Source organism: Anabrus simplex, chromosome 1 (assembly GCF_040414725.1).
Source record: "Anabrus simplex isolate iqAnaSimp1 chromosome 1, ASM4041472v1, whole genome shotgun sequence".
Classification (NCBI taxonomy): domain Eukaryota; kingdom Metazoa; phylum Arthropoda; class Insecta; order Orthoptera; family Tettigoniidae; genus Anabrus; species Anabrus simplex.
The window spans coordinates 1,446,848,378-1,446,866,550 of record NC_090265.1 but is presented as its reverse complement, the minus strand read 5'-3'; the positions used below and the strand labels follow the sequence as shown (position 1 = coordinate 1,446,866,550).

Here is an 18,173-nt window from a genome sequence, read left to right as displayed (position 1 = left end):
CATTTAAGCAGATCAGTAGGACTTAGGTATTATACAGGAATCTTAACAGTGCCTTAGTGGAATTTGTATCGAAGTTGAGAGTTTGCTGTTACCTTAAATAAAGTCCAAGCTGATAAGACACTTATCAGCAACTGAATTAGACATAACCTGCTAATAATGTGTAGCATCCTCTATTACCCTAATGACAGTGGCAAGGCACTGTACCATGGAGTCCGCAATACACCGAAAGTGTTGGAGAGTTATAGTGATCCCCGATCACTTCACTGTCTCCTGGAGATTGACCGGAATAGGGTCCTGGTTGGACACATCACTCTCGACAGCATTCCAAATCTGCTCAGTATGACTGAGATAGGGTGATGCTGAGGACCAGGCAAGCATCATCATGATTACAGTGTTAAACTAACCCATCGGCTCCAATTCGGGAGTGATAGGCTATTGCATCGTCTTGCTGTACACACAGGTCTCCTACAGGGAGCTAGAAGTGAACAAGTGAGTAGACTAGTTCTTACAGTAGGTTCCTATACCAATTACCAGTGAGGGATATTGGCAGGTATATTATGGGTCTCACTTTATCCCACATGAACAGTCCCCACACCAGAATACCACCAACACCACCATGGACTGCACACTACTGAGAAGAGAGATCTGTTGCCTCATGTGATTAGTGGCACACTCATATCGTGCCAATGGCGTCTATAAACTGATGAATCAACCCATTTGTCCACGCAACCTTTTTCTATGCTTCGAGAAAACAATGGTGGTATTCCTTTGCCCACATTCTTTGTACTTTATGAGGGGCAGTGAGCAGAGGTACCCTAATGAGATGGTGGCTTCTATATACCCAGCTGAAAGGAAATGGTTGTGGTTGGTATGGCTGCTCACACTTCATTGTTGTCCAGCACTGAATTCACAAGTTATATGCTGCAATGTGGACTGTCTATCCACTCTTAACATTTGAGCAAACCAACAGTGACCTCTGTCATCAACATGTAAACCACGTTGGTTGACCCTCATGGGGATGGATTTGCCTGGCTCTGCAAATTTACAATTCATTCTAGACACAGCAGCCTGTGAGAAGACCAGTATCTGCATGACTGGAGATGGCATGGACCATACAACTGACATAGACAATGTGGCCAGGGTTAAATGTGCTGAGATCTTGAGTCTTACCTATCGTATTTACTTGCATATCGGCTGCACTTTTTATTCCAATATGAAGGTCTGAAATAAGGGTTTGGCTATTATGTGAACAATTTTTGACAAAATTTATAAAGGACCTGGGGACATATGGTAGGCAATGAAACTATTATTAGAGAGGTATTTATATAATGCAGAAATTCTGTGCAATTGCCAGTACAGCTTTTGACTAGTACAATATAACAGGGGCAGAGACCAGTACATCCACTGTCATATTAAGTGTGGTAAATATTGCACAAAATCATAGTTAAAATGAGCAATGATTTCAATACTTCACTAAAGACCGTACTTGAATTTAATGGTTTATCATTACTAGGGGGCGGATTTCTATGACCAGTCATATTTTTTCCCTTAACATTATATCTTATAGTCTTGCATTTTCAACACGTTTCCAAGCATGATAATCAAAATTAAACATGTTTTATTGGGCATATAAATGCATATTTAGGCTTTCTTAAGTTTTATGGCATATTTTGGTAATTTTCATTTTAATTTCGTATTATAAAAATCAGAATAAGCTCTAGAAATTGTTTTTCAGGATAGACTGGAATATACTACTGAAGAACTATTATAAAGTAGTGTATATGGAATGTTTCTAACAGGTAGGTGCTATTGTTTGCTAGCTGGGTCAATTCCTGGAAACCGGGCAATCATTTACATGGAAGCAGAGGTAATTCTGCAGTTATTTGTCATTGTTCTTATCCCTCCCCTTCCCCTTCCCTCTTCCACCTTCAACACACTGAATGACCTTGGTCGTTAGGGAGCTTCAGTCATTCGTTTCCTTTCAATATGCCTAAAACGAAAGTCTCAATTTGTGGAAAGTTGCAAAGTTTTGTTCGCGAGTTCGGTGAAAACATATTCAGTACGGATGGAGTGATATTATTCTGTAAATTGTGAGAGGTAAAAGTTACTGCCGAAAAACGCTTCTTTGTGCAACAACACTGTAATACTGTAAAACATAAGAATTGTGTAACTAGATATTCTGCACTCGAAAATAGGCAACGTCTGCTGTTCGAAACCCCGACATCAAGTTCTCAGAGTTCACAATTTTCACAAGATCTCTGCAAGATGATGGTTTCTTCTAATATCCCTTTAAAGAAACTTAACAGCCGAAGCTTCAGACAGTTTCTTGAAAAATATACAAAGCATCCTGTTCCCAACGAATCTACTCTCAGGAAGGACTATCTGACCCCTTGTTATGAAGAGATGTTGGATATAATGAGGCGTGGCGTGGGAGACAGTAAGATATGGGTTTCAATAGACGAGACCACAGATGTGGATGGAAGACTTGTAGCAAATGTGATCGTTGGCACGCTGAAGGAAGACTGGGCTGGAGATACATTCCTCCTGACATGTGAAGTGCTAGAGAAGACAAACCATTCCACCATTGCAGTTCTCTTCGACAATTCAATGAATCTGTTGTGGCCAAACGGGGCAAAGAGAGAGCACGTTTTTCTATTTGTAACTGACGCTGCTCCGTATATGGTGAAGGCAGCCAAGGGACTTAAAATGCTATACCCGAAAATGATACATGTGACATGTCTTGCACATGCCTTGCATAGGGCAGCTGAAGAAGTTAGAAGTAGCTACCCTGAAGTGATAAATTAATATCGAACTGTAAGAAAGTGTTCGTCAAAGCTCCGCTTCGCGTTCAGAAATTTCAAGAAGAAGCACCTTCACTACCCCTACCTCCCAAGCCAGTTATAACGCGATGGGGGACTTGGCTTGATGCCGCAGTGTACTATTGCAACAACTTAGATGTCGTGGAGAAGATCGTGAAGTCTTTTGATCCTGCAGAATCGTCCTCCATAAAAACCACTCAAGATTTATTTTCAAGCACTACATTAAAAGCGGACCTGGCTTACATAAAGTCCAATTTTAATTCTTTATCTGGAGCAATCACGCAACTGGAAGTTTCAGGTGCAGAACTAAGTGATGCACTGGATGTTCTAAAGTGCATTGAACAGGAATTAAAGCATGCGAAAGGAACAATAGCATCTAGGGTGTGTAGAAAATTAGAAAATATACTGGAAAAAAATAGCGGACTTGTGTACCTGCGTGGAATAAGTGACATTCTTTGTGGAAACCCTTCATCTGCAGATTTCCAGGAATTTTCTCCAAGTGATTTAACTCTATTCAAGTACGCTCCGTTACATCATGTGATGTCGAAAGAAGTTTTTCTCGCTACAAGACGATACTCAGCGACAACAGGAGGGGATTCTCATTCAACACTCTTAAGATGCATGTGGTCATAAATTGCAACAATTCTGATAATGGAGACTAGATCAGGTATGAATGTTTCATTCAAATAACATATGTTTTGTGTATAAATTAAAACTGATTGAATATTGAACAGTGAAATTAACTGTAGTGTTTATGTCTTCCACAGAGTCCGTCCTTGCCTAGGAGTATGCAGTGTAACCTTAACGAGTTCATGAAATATTCATCATTTTAGTTGATTTTGGGTTAAAGATTTCGAAGAATTAAACATTTTTTTAAACTCTAAATTAATTGCAGCCTGTAGCAATCATAATAAAAGTGCTTCTATGTAACGTAGATGCTATTCATTAAGTCATATTTTGAATTTTATAGGTCATATTTTTATGTTTTTTAGGTCATAAGTGCATACATATTTCATACATTTTTAGGTCATAGAAATCCACCCCCTAATCATTACATATGACGTCAAACTGTCACTTTTTACATCATGTGCTGCAGAAATACTAATTGCAATTTTATAATAGCCAGCCCATTGTGTTCTGTTCAATTACTTGAAAGAAGTTCCCATGTGCCTTTAAAGCAATAGTAACTGTACTAAATGCCAGGATAATAGTCAAAACTTATAACATTACTCGGGGATCATGCTCAAAGGATAACTTGTTTCGACCAGCTTACATGCATATCACCACAACAAAAGGAGAGTGTAATTAACTTCAATCATAGATTTTTTTTTTAACCCACAAATTTGACGAAAAATTTGTAGTCTGTCTAATGATCTAGTAGGAGATGTGCACACTGTTTTCCTGAGTCAGCTTGTGTGCCAGGTCTGCCATTCATCCTTCGCTTTCTTGCATGTTGTTGTGAAGGACACTGCAAGCTCAATTCCATTCCTGTGCTGAGATAGCAGTGCGTCATGCATTTACAATCACCGCATATTAGTGATACGGCGTTGTCAATAATACAACACAGAAGTAATCAGTAACATGGTAATGCATATAGTATGAAATGAGTAATGTTCAATGTTACCTCTGTTGTTGAACTTGGATCTCATGAAATATTTTACTGGATACACTCAAAAGATTTTACTTACAGTATTTATTAGTGTACAAAAAGCAAAGAAAGATTGAAACTGTATACAAAGGCTTTTTATTCAATTATATTCAGTTTGCAATTTACCAAAACTGTAGGCTTTTCACTTGCAGATGGGCTAGGTTGTTTACATTTACAAAACTTGGGAGAAAAACTACAATATAATCATACAGTACCATGACATTAAAAAAAAAAAACACTGCTTATAAACATTTACTCTGAATCACAAGCAGAGCGGCTAGCATTTTAGCTTTGAGGATACCAGTGGGGATTGTGATGTTCTTTGGTAAAATGGAAATGGCGTATGGCTTTTAGTGCCGGGAGTGTCCGAGGATAAGTTCGGCTCGCCAGATGCACGTATTTTGATTTGACGCCCATAGGCGACCTGCACGTCATGATGAGGCTGAAATGATGATGAAGATGACACACCCAGCCCCTGTGCCAGCGAAATTAACCAATTATGGTTAATATTTCCGACCCTGCCAGGAATCGAACACGGGAACCCTGTGACCACCGGGCAGCATGCTAACCATTTAGCCATGGAGGTAATGCTTAGCATTAAAATATAACACATGGAGGTAGTTTATGGCTGTCAGCAGTATTTACCAACATCATCGTACAACATAACTTTATGTTGCTAGTAGTTTTAATTAGAACACTTGTCAGTCTGTTCTCAGAAACAGCAGTCTTCCTTGGCATGACAAAATAATCAGGGGTTCGATCAGTAGTGCCAATCTGCAAGAGGAGAGTACCGCTGCCCTAACCTGACCACATGCCTGTGAAACTAACTTTAAGGAAGCAATCGTTAGGCAGTTTTGGGCACAAAGACATTTATGATACCAATATAAATGGTCCAATTTTCCAGCTAACTCATTCGTGGTTGCCAGCGTTTCATCCCAGTGTGTTAAGTTGGGCTCATCAGTTGGTAAATAGCACACCCACCAAGACGCATGGCTAGTGCATACCGTGAAGGCCACTGCGTAGGCTACTTGGAGCCACCGGCAGTGCCAATGCACTATGAGAATCAGCATCTATATCATCTGATGGCCAGGCAGGCATCAAATTTTGGTAATGAGACAAAGTCTCTCATAGTGCATTGGCACTGCCGGTGACTCCAAGTAAACCTCCACAGTGGCCTGCACGGTATGCACTAGCCATGCATCTTGGTGGGTATGCTATTTACCAACTGACGAGCTCAACTTAGCACACTGGGGCGAAACGCTGGCAACCAAGAATGAGTTAGCTGGAAAATTGATAATGTCCAATAATGGACCATTTAGATTGGTATTATAAATTTACTCATTCGGGACAAATATTTCAGGTTCCCTATGGGAATCAACATCTATATCAACAAAGACATTTTCCGCTGCAGCGACAGATTATTGCAAACCATCCATTTCATGGTCCATATCGATAAATTAATTAACAAATCAAGCAGAGAAAATGTTCCAGCTAATCAATACTTTATATTTTGGCTTTGGCAAATTTAATTTACAAGTAGTACATGTTTCGTTTAGACTGACTAAACATCATCAGTTATACTTATTTGGTTAAATTTAGTTAAATTTGCCAAAGGCAAAATAAAAGGTACAGATTAGGTGGAATAATTTCTCTGCTTGATTTGTCGACGACACCACATGCCGCATAAACAGAGTAACTCAACTGTAACTTGCCTTGAATACATTTCCTGAAATATCGTGGGATTACGCAATTTCCCATTCTTTTACCTGTAACATTTCGTGGAAACACTGCAACCACTGTTCCGCATCTCTCTCACCCATTCCAGTAACACTTTAACACCCAAGAACTTGCCCTGTTTTGGGGCACAAAATGCCACTAGCTGCTTTCTCTCTTTTTTTAAAAAAAACAGAAAACATGGCGACCTGCTACTCTCTGCACTGTTATTGTTTTCTACCACGAATTTCACCACTGTTAGCTTGAATAAAGCTGTGTAACTGTTCACCTTCGCCATGACAAATATTTACTAACAAACTCCAGATGGTTTAGTTCAGATTGTGCGTGACAGTGGCCCTTTCCATTTGTTACTGCAGATGCACATTCTTGCGACAAGTCTACAAATTAGATGTGAGGATCTTAAAATCTATGCAAAAATTATACAAACATCCAATAAAAATATTAGGGGGGAAGCTGATATTGAGTAAATACAGTATTTTATACTTAAATGCTATTCACACGGACATTTAATGAAATCACAGTCACACGCCACGCAGTACAACTACGTTCATCGGGCCGACCACAGTGCCATTTCATCAAAATGGCAGCTTTTTTTTTTTTTTGCTATTTGTTTTACGTCGCACCAACACAGATAGGTCTTATGGCGACGACAGGACAGGAAAGGCCTAGGAATGGGAAGGAAGCGTCCGTGGCCTTAGTTAAGGTACAGCCCCAGCAGTTGCCTGGTGTGAAAATGGGAAACCACGGAAAACCCTCTGCAGGGCTGCCGACAGTGGGGTTCGAACCCACTATCTCCCGAATACTGGATACTGGCCGCACTTAAGCGACTGCAGCTATCGAGCTCGGTAAAATGGCAGCTACTTCTAATTCAATTGCTCATCAGTGTATATTATTATTATTAATTATGTGGTACAAATTCACAATTTATAGAAAACAAACAAAGTTGATCATAATCTATAAATTCTACATTCAAAATGTAGTCTATGAAAATGCCATGGGGATGTCTTGAACTAAGTCTAGTTAGATAAGCATCGGGTATGTCAGCACAAGTATAAAGATACTGATTTCGGAGTATCTTGCAGTACTCTTTGACCAGAACATTAAACCTGCCGAGAGGAGATAGAGGGATGTAGTGCAGAACTGGAAGCCATTGAGTAGGGGTGCACTATGGTACCGGAGATCAATTGCATTGTTTTATTTATCTCAGCATCAATCTTCCTGCTGTGAGGACTGCTTAACCACACAGGAGTACCATATTCAGCTGCAGATTTAACAAGACAGAGGGGCGAAGAGCGAAGAGTTGGAAAATAAGAGTCCGATGTTCTTCTGCATAGTTTCTGGTTGAGTGCTCTTACTGCAGTGTTGCCCACTTAGGCTTCTCAGCTGCAGCATAAAAACTGATGACGGGTTGTTAAAACAATAGGGCTTGTCTAGATAGGTGTTATTAGACTTAAGTTTTTATGGAAATTATGATGTATTCCATTCAACCTGGCCAAAACGTATGTTAAAAGATGCAGTTAGCTGTGCATTAATGACACAGGTTTCATAATGTACCAGTCAATGTATTTTTAACGTAGTTGCCTTTGTTCTAGGGCCTCAATGTAGACCGCCATGCATTTTTGAAGAAATAAAGTGTTTTAAAATGTCATGATAGATTTAAGCATAAGATCAAAAGCAGCTGTTTTGTTATTGGTTGTTAGGCGAAGTCATGAACAGTAATGGCTGAGGAAGTGGTGGATATGTCGAATAATTTATAACCAACCTGCTGCTCTAAGACTGTACAATGTACGTTCAGCCGCTAAAAGTTGCGTCCCTTACCGGAAGATTATGGGCCATGACCTTTCATCTGTGGCGAGGTTTTGAGGATGGCTTTGTGTTTCACGATAACTTCCGTAACATCTAGCATACACTGCGTGCATATTTGAGTTATTCAACGGACGAATGTTAGGATTAAAAACACCTTAATGTTTTCACAACATTTTGAGAAACTGTTTCAAACATTTCGATGACAGAAAACTTTTACATAATCATGGTGGGAAAATTATTAATTGTTTTCATGCACGATACAAATCTACTTGAGTACACTTTTTGTATAGAAAACTCCATGTAAACAGGGACTCAGTCCAGACTGATTCTCAAGGTTGATACTGGAAAATCTGGAATCTTATCATACCCAGTTCAAATCGTGTAAATGCAGATCATATTGAAATTGTATTGAACAACTACACGTACACTCTAAGTTTGTTCTATCAAAAATAATTTACATCATCAAATCTGAGCTGTTCATTTTCATTCATACTCGATAGCTGACTGAATATTTATAGGAATTGGAATCACGAGAAAATGAGGATCATCATCGACAGAAGTGCTTTAAATACATCAATAATTAACTTACTAGGCTACTTCACTTTGTAAGACGATTTAAAAAGCTTGCATGACAATAGAAAAAATACAATTTATCACGTGATAAATTATATTGATTAGAATGATATAGGCTGCCCACAGTGTGACAAAATGAGTCATTCTATACAATTATCTGGCAGTTTGTACTAATAAAAGATTATACCAATATTAACCTATTGATCAGTGAATTTTCTTGAAAATGTTGAATTCTTAATTTGAAGTTATTTTGATTCTAACTTTTCTTTATTAATAGTTACATAATTTACACTTATGGTAATTGATACCTTCAATTCAATTGAAATCAGTGGCATAGAAAATTTTTCCCACAAAATACTGAAAGGAATAGTAAAATTGACAGAAACATAATTACTCCCTATATGTGATCAAGTCTGTATTCATTACAACACACTGACTTGACTTTACAACAGTTTCACCTATCAAAATGTCTTTATGGTATGGTACTCTTCAAAACAAGGATGTATGCAGAGGAGTTTATCACACTCAATACACATCCACTTAGTGACTGTTCTTTTGGGTGGTATCTTGTTTGTGTGCTGACACAGAACACCACCGTTGTGGTTTCTGCTTTGATTGCATTGGAGATACTGGTTTAGGGAAATGACGACCAGAAAGTCTGAAGCAGTCTCCTCCTGAAGGTGGTCAACCTCATTTTGTTGGTTTCCTCTCCACTGCAAATTCCTCTAGCAGCTAATCTATAAGGCAGAGACGGAAGTCAAGTAGCCATGGATTTTTTCCCGTCTTCACCTTGTAAATAACGCAACAGTTCAGCACTAAAATGTCGATCAAGTATTTAAAATAAAAAAATAAAAAAAAAAAGAAAGAAAGAAGGCAACTTCACGGTGAAGCTCACTTGCATACCAGCTCTGTCAATTGGGCCCTTGTTCTCCTTATTATCCAGTACACTCAAGGGTTTCTTTTTATTCTGCCCTGTGGCGTGATCTGTTTCTAGCATCACGTTCTCGTGTATAGTAGTAAGCATGGTAACATCCCTTTTGTCATACCATCTTTGCCTCAGCATATCACTGGTGTGCCATGAAATACGTTCTTCCTTTTGAATTTTCTTCAGCAAGTCTGGCATTCCTTTTCTATTTTTTCTGACTGTGCCACAAGCTCCAGTAGGTTCTCAAAAATATCTGTGCTTGTGTACCAGTTGTCGTCATACAGACTGTGGCCTTCACCAATGTAAGGTGCTGCCAGAGTTTTGACAACTGACCCAGACACCCCGACTTTTTCATAGTGTTCAATTTCCGTATCCTTTCCAGTATAAACAATAAAATCAAGGATAAACCCAGTTTCACAGTTGCGAGGTATAAACAGCTTCATACCGAACCTGTGTCGCTTTGATGGAATGTACTGGTTCCATTTTAGGAGACCTTTCCAAGCAACTAGGCTCTCATGAATACACATATTTTGGAAGGGATAGAATATATATTGGAATTTCTCTCTGAAATAGTTTATTATAGACTTTAATTTTGTAAACTCTGTCACCTGGGGGTTGACCAGTAGTCTTTCATCCTGTTTTTCTTCACATGGCCCATCAACAAAACTGTTGCCAGGAAAGCAGAGTCTCCATCGTTATGCCTTGCCACTTATGTAACTTTCCCCTTACGTCCATATTTTCCGTAACGAATAAGTACCATCTGCATCTCACGAGAAGTCGCAGAAAGCTTGTAGGTACTGCACGAGTAACAAATACTACACTAAGCTACAACATTAGTTGTGATAAACAATGCGAGCTCTCTGAAAGATCTTGTTCATTATTAAACTGTTTTCATTATGCATTATGCTAATTAGGTTAAAATTCGTGTATGACAATAAGACCTAATGAAAATGGGGGCCCCTTTAAGAAAGTTAAAACTATGATAATTAACCGAAGAAGAGAATGTGCATATTCTCGAAACAAGTACTAGATATAATGCAAATGTGAAATGTAAATATAGAAATTTTTAACACACAGTATTGACTAGGCGGATCATCCATCTCTCTATTTAATATGATTAAGTCAATACGGACCCAATACTGGCCATTATGGTCAAGATTATTAATAATATGAAACTTCACAGCAGCACCTTAGTTCACAAGAATCACCGCGGACGGAACCAGTGTTTTGTCAGGCCTGGAGACTTGAGAATGGCGCATGCGCAGCAGCCATGCTTACCCTCCGCATCCCTTATCCTGCACCGTGACTTCTCGTCAGATGTCCATAGTAGTACCTTTTCATTTCTGACATTATCAAGTTCACATTACAGTAGAAGTCCGCTATAGCAAGTACGGCATATAGCGAGAACTCCGTTATGACGACAGCTTTTTTCTGTCCCTTGAAAATGCCTATATTAAACTGTGTACTATCCTTCAGTTACAGCAAGAACCCTATCACTGATGCATCCATTATTACTAGAGATTAAGCATGTATAATTTTTCCAATATCAGTATTTATGCATTCCAGCAATTAGCCTATATTGAATGTGATCGATCATCTCCAGTATAGACTTTTTGCTATGTGCAATAGCGAACACTCTCGTCGACATTCAACCTTGAAGGCAATATCAGAGTCGATTAATAATACTCATCGACTGGTCATCTATAAGCACAATTCGAAATGAACGAAAACTTGTTTCCGCAACAAATGCGTAAATAACGTGGCCGATAGCAGTAGTTAACTCATTAGAAATAAAGGCTGAAGTAAACAATCGCTAAATTTTAATAATAATGTTATTTGTTTTACGTCCCACTAACTACCCTTTGACGGTTTTTGGAGACGCCGAGGTGCCGGAATTTAGTCCCGCAGGAGTTCTTTTACGTGTCAGCAAATCTACCGACATGAAGCTGACGTATTTGAGCACCTCCAAATACCACCGGACTGAGCCAGGATCGAACCTGCCAAATTCTGAGCCACTCAGCCCGGCGCTAAATTTTAAAAGTATGTACTGAAATTAAACAAGAACGTGATACACCACAAAATACAGCGCAGAGTGGACGATTGATTTTGGAGGTTAGTTTATTCAGTAAAACCTTGTTGGGCGTTTCTGCAGGGGACAAGGAAAGATAATGTGTTAAGCGAGAAAATGTGCTATTGGATACACAAATAAAAACTATCGAACATGAATATGTAAACACTTGATATTTATTTTTCTGGCATGCGTGCATTTTACGTCGTGTATGCACAGGTACAGTGAAAGATATAGGCTATCCACAGTTTCTAAAGATGCTATGAGAGTATTAAAAAGCGTGAAAAAGACGAGAGAACAAATATGAAAACCATTTCCACTGGGGCTTATTAAATAAAAATTGTGTATTAAAAGGTGTGTAAAACACCTAACAAATATAAAAACATTTGCAGTGGGGTCCCATAAAAGTATCAGTGCATTATTGCAGATCACGCACTAAAACAAATGTCAGCTGAAGCCTTGTATTTCGGAGCAGTGGGTTAAACATTGCTTTCTGGTCACACTCTTCGACCATTAATTTGGAGGTTGAACTCTGCCAGAGAGAAATGACTTTGACAGTCATCAACTTGAGTCAAAACTATAAGGTGCCAGTTTCAATTTACGCGCCCCACAGTTGAAAGATGCAGATGCCTGTCCACTTCCTGGATTTTATTTTCATTAGTAAGTGATTTCACGACTTTTTCAGAATCTTTAACGGGGCTACCACTAGACATATGCACTACGCTAGTCAACTTCACGCAATTATGTTCCTAATTTATGTAGTCCATCACGCAACAAATATTCACTACCCTGCACTGTCAATATCTAATTTCAGACAATATTTCACTCGTACGTTTTGGGAGCCCCAACTCAATGGTCAAATTTGTCGAACTCTTCATTGTGTCACTCAACACGGAATAAATTTCGAACTTCAGAATGGAATGCAAAATACAAACACAAACATGCTTATCAGGTTATTCAGCAATATCAATGAAAACCAGAAAGCAAAACCGAACTTTCCTGAGGATAACAGCTTGCATCCCAAAGCTATAATTTACTCTCTAAATTTGTGGAATTCAAGGTCATTTCCCATTTTCGGGTAACTTTCTCCGACCTAGCTCCTGTGGCAAGGGCTCTAATCAGAGTTGGAAGTCACATTCTTTTCACAAGGGCCAATAAAGAACAATTTCAGGGCTGGGAAAAATGTGATCGTATTGAGCGGTAATAATGAAAATTTGTGACGCAATAAGTGTTTAAATAGATTTAATACGACGTGAATAGGGACTTCAAATTTATGACGTGCTAAGCGAAAAGTCATCTTAATGAGGAGCGCACTATGAGGTTTCACTGTATTTTCTCGAGCCTGGTTAAATTTCGGAAAGGTATTCCTGAGTAATTTATAGTGAAAAGGTTATCATTACTCTACTGGTGTTCGAAATATGTCATCATGATACATATGAGGTTAAGTTAGGTTAGGTGTTGGAATAAGAAAACTGAAAATGTTTGCCACAGAAGCCACTGGAGTGATAATACTAGAATTTTTCATAATGAAATTGAACAAATGCATTCACGTTCTCGGAATTAGAAAAATAACTTACGAGTAAGCTGTAGTATGGAAAGCAGCGAAAACGTAAGTTATGAACAAACGGACTGCAGTTACTGTACATACTGATTTTAACGTGCGTGGGTTTCCCCCCCAACTTTTACAAAAATTGGATATAACACCAATCCGCTATAGCAAGTAAATTTTTCGCCATTATGAATTCTTGATATAACGGACTTCTACTGCATTATGATCAACAACTTCTTTGAAAATCAACACTAAGTCTTGAATCACTGTCATTATCATTCAAATGAAGATTATCACCTGAATTTGATGGATCAAAATGAACAGAAAATGTAGGAAGAAACCTACCTACAGAACTCCACTTTCTTCCTTTGGTTTGAACAACCGACAACTTAGCCTTCTTTGCGACAGCAGGCTGTGCTTTGCCCTCAATTTCGGTGTTGTCTTCCGAAGAAACCAATTTCACTGCCATTGGACACAATACAATCACTATCGCCATCATAAATATCAATTTCATTGTCAGACTCCTTCGTTAGTGAAAATACTACTTATACGGAGGTCGCGTCATAAGTCATGGCAACTATTTTTTTCTCGGGAACAGGAGACAACACGGAAAATCTAAAATATGCATTTGGAAACATACGGTATGTACTTGCATATGATGCCACTTGATGGTGTATGTAAACAACAGTGTGGGTCTAAGCATGCCCCCAAGTTCAGTGTGTGAGTGAGAGCGTCACAAAATTGAAGTCAACAAACAGGAGTAACGATCGTATATTAAAATAGCAGTTCTCCGCAGCAGAAATGCACGCCAATGCCACGCAGAGCTGTGGGAAGCATTAGGTGTGTGACTATGATCTAATCCCCAAAGTCAAGAAGCCATTATGTGGACAATGGTTTGCTAACAAAGAAGACATTGTAACAGCATTTCGGAGAGAGGTGTCACATGTTAGCGATACACATGCAGCGAATGGTATTCAGCGCCTGCCCCACCACTGGCAACGCACAGTGGAAATCTTGGGAGATTATTTTGAAGGTCTGTAACCAGTGGAGACCTGTCCTTTGTACGTAGTCTTGTGTATTTGCTGTCTATACCATAATAAACAATGTTTAGCAATGGCCTGTGTTCTGTCACTTTCCTACGAGCATCTCCCGAAGTCAGAATTTGTCTTCAGGCACTATGTATAAGTAAATGCCCTATATTACCAAATGCATACCTTACATTTTCCGTGTTAGCTCCTGTTCACGAGGAAAAACATTGTTGCCATGACATGACTCGACCCTCGTATCTTGTGAAGCAAGCCTGCATCCTCAACTCTATCCTGCCATTACCACGTGTATTTGTTGACTATCACAAAGAGCATTTGTTTCTACTTCAAAAGAGAACTGTTGGTATATTTTGTACTCAGTGTAATTTTTCATATGTTGGACAGACTGGGAGAAGTTTTATGACAAGATACATGGAACATGTTAACACGGAAAAACATAGGAAATACTCAGCGATGAGTTTGCATATGAGGGAGACTGGTCACAGATTTGAATCCATAGAGAAAGACTTAGCGATAATTAGAAACATGCAAAAAGGGAGAATGCTGAACGAATTAGAAAGTTTATACATCTATTTAGATCAGACATACAATAAGCAACAGAATCTTAACGAAACCACGGACAATAAAAGTATGTTACATGAATTAATGCCGAAATTATTAAAGTCAGTTAGTTCGAATAAATTTAGGATACCTAATATATTTAATTCTTCAAACTCTAATACTCCTCCCATACCCACAGATATCAGGCCTCTTTCCAGCAATACGGTTGACTCCGCCCCTTTGTCAGCCTCGTCACAACTGACTCCACCCATCCTCTCCTCCCTTCCGCACTCCCCTATTCCTTACCCTCCGAGTTCACTGCCGCCTCTGCAGCACAGTTACAACACCAGACTCAGAGCCAACAGACGGGCAGCAATCAACACAACAGTAGATAACAAATAACAACTTCCACTTACATGTAAGTCCTCATCTGTTTCAATTTTATGTAAACCAAATTCTCTCCTTACGTTCAATTTCTTATTTCTTCTTTTCCTCCTCTTAGAGAAAACATTATTTCTGCATCTACTGACATTTTCTGGCAAGGTTTCAGCCATTTTTATTACCTACCGGTGCTAAGGGCCACTTACAATTTCTCAACAGATGCTTCTGTCTCACTTGCTGACGAATTTCATCAGCGGCCTTGGAAAGATTGTATTCATGACAGTCAAGTTTATGCTTGTGTTCACGCCCTCATGTCGTTGGCTTTATATTATTACCACTTTGGTTTTCCACTAATATTTTATATGAACTGTTTTTAATTAGAATTTTAATAGAAGAAGTTTTAGTCTCCAACAAGATTATAGTTTAATCATAAGACAGTTTTCCATTAGCATCTTTATATATCGTATCACTTTTCACATTTTTATGTTCCGAATTTTAATAACTGACTAAACTTTTAACTTCCACTTTTAATTTAGTTGTATTGTTGATGATTGTTTTTAGGCTGAAGATGCCCTTAATTGAGGGCGAAACATGTCCCATGTAACTAAGAATCTATTTATTTAACCACTATAAGTGAAAATATAAGTATTGAATAGGTGGAACAAATTAAAACACCTTTATTATTGTTGAACTTGATCTAGCTTGCCGGATTAATACAATACTCGATACTGCATGCAAACGGGGATTGTATTCAATATGGCAAGTGTACTAAAATATCTTTTGTATTCTAGATCTGTTTTAATTCCATAATAATGTCTTTGAGTAAAAACACATAGGATAATTTCATGAAAACTCAAAGACTCAATATTATCCACCACACTTACCTGTTCCAAGACGAGGCAGTTGACCCATTATGATGTTCTCGGACACACCTCTCATTGGATCTACCTCAGCATGAGAGGCTGCATCCATCAATACATCAACTGTTTCTTCAAAGGAACATCTCATAAGGGCACCAGTATCTTGCCTATTTATGCCGTGACGAGTGATGGCCATAAGATGGCCCTTAGCAGTCATAACATCACAAAGCAAAGCCAAGTGTCGGTAGTTTACATAAAGACCATAAAACTGCAATACAGTGTTCATTTCTTTTTCCACAGATTTTCGCACAGCTTCAATGCCAAGCACCTGAAATAGTAAATGACTTCATTCAAATATCACACGACATATCTCATTGTTTTACTAATATATACATCCATACATACATACATAATCATTATAGACTTTCAGCGTTCAGTCTGCAAGCCTCTGAATTTACTAAACGACGCCACAATCCTCGATTTGCAGCTAGTGTTGTGGCCTCATTTAGTTCTATACCTCTTATCTTTAAATCATTAGAAACTGAGTCTAACCATCATCATCTTGGTCTACCTCTACTTCTCTTACCCTCCATAACAGAGTCCATCGTTCTCCTAAGTAACCTATCCTCCTCCACTTGCCTCACGACCCCACCACCGCAGCCGGTTTATGCGTACAGCTTCATCAATCGAGTTCATTCCTAAATTAGCCTTTATCTCCTCATTCCGAGTACCCTCCCGCCAATGTTCCCACCTGTTTGTACCAACAATCATTCTCGCTACTTTCATGTCTGTTACTTCTACCTTATGAATAACATATCCTGAGTCCACCCAGCTTTCGCTCCCGTAAAGCAAAGTTGGTCTGAAAACGGACCGATCTAAAGATAGTTTCGTCTGGGAGCTGACTTCCTTCTTACAGAATACTGTTGATCGCAACTGCGAACTCGCTGCATTAGCTTTACGACACTTGATTCAATCTCACTATATTACCATCCTGGGAGAACACACAACGTAAATACTTGAAATTATCGACCTGTTCTAGCTTTGTATCACCAATCTGACGTTCAATTCCGTTGAATTTCTTACCTACTGACATCAATTTAGTCTTCGAGAGGCTAATTTTCATACCATACTCATTGCACCTATTTTCAAGTTCCAAGATATTAGACTGCAGGGTTTCGGCACAATCTGCCATTAAGACCAAGTCATCAGCAAAGGCCAGACTGCTTACTACATTTCCACATAACTGAATCCCTCCCTGCTACTTGACAGTTGGCACGGTTATTCACCGGCGAGTCTGTCTGAAGCAATGCCGAGTACTGCCGAAGTTTCGTGTTCAAGATGGCGGGCGAAGGCGCTTAATCGCGAATGGCGAGTATAACCTCGCGAGAAATTCATGTTCGAACAAAGTGACCAGAAAACAGGGTTTAATTACCCACTGGTCAGAAACCTAAGGCTGCTACTAACAATTCATTATACAATTGTTTTAGGAAGAAAGTGATCTGCTATAATATGTAGGTACTTCTATGAGCCAAAGGGCAAAAGAATGTTGTGTGTGTTTTTCCAAGTTTTTCACATCTTTTAATAGTCCCTTGTTACTTTAACAGGCTCCAGTAGAGAATTATTGATATCTGTTCTCTCGACTTTTTCACACTTTATAGTGCTCTCCTTTATCTCTTGACACACACACACATGCACGCACGCACGCACTAATGTGTAAAGTGATAGCATCTCCTTGTTGGATAGTTTTTAATGGGATATTCAATAGTACGTTTTCCCGCTTAACACTATTTTTCTCGTCGTCCGCTGCAGAAATGTACTAACGAGGTTTAAGTGTACTCTGATATACGCCTTCGCTCCAGGACCTGAAAAGCAATGGTCATTGCACAAATTCAGTGCAGATCTTGCCATGGCATTAATTCAACCAGGTATTCCAATCCCCAAGGTAAACAATCCTGCATTCAAATCATTCCTTGAGAAGTACACGCAAAGGTCAACGACGGACGAGAGCACTGAGAAAAAAAAATTACATACAGCCAATTTATGAGAACATCTTTGAGAAAATAAAAGAGGCAGTCGGCAAACATGAAGTGGGTTTCAACACTTTTGCAACATTTGTATGTATTTTCAGAAACTTTACCCCCACTTCCCCTCTTTCTGACCATACTTTCCACCTTAAAATCCTTTCCCCAGTAATCGCAGTATGCATGAAGAATAATCCAGTTAT

General features: G+C 39.0%; 1 protein-coding gene across 1 annotated transcript in view; it reads right to left on the bottom strand.

Annotated features, from left to right (window-relative positions):
• Polr2A (RNA polymerase II subunit RpII215) overlaps nucleotides 1–18,173 on the bottom strand; it is a 364,959-nt gene that overhangs the window by 46,547 nt on the left and 300,239 nt on the right. Inside the window, exon 23 of the mRNA XM_067137935.2 lies at nucleotides 15,974–16,277. Within this exon, the coding sequence (XP_066994036.1) occupies nucleotides 15,974–16,277 (304 nt within the window). The remainder of the gene's footprint in view (nucleotides 1–15,973; nucleotides 16,278–18,173) is intronic.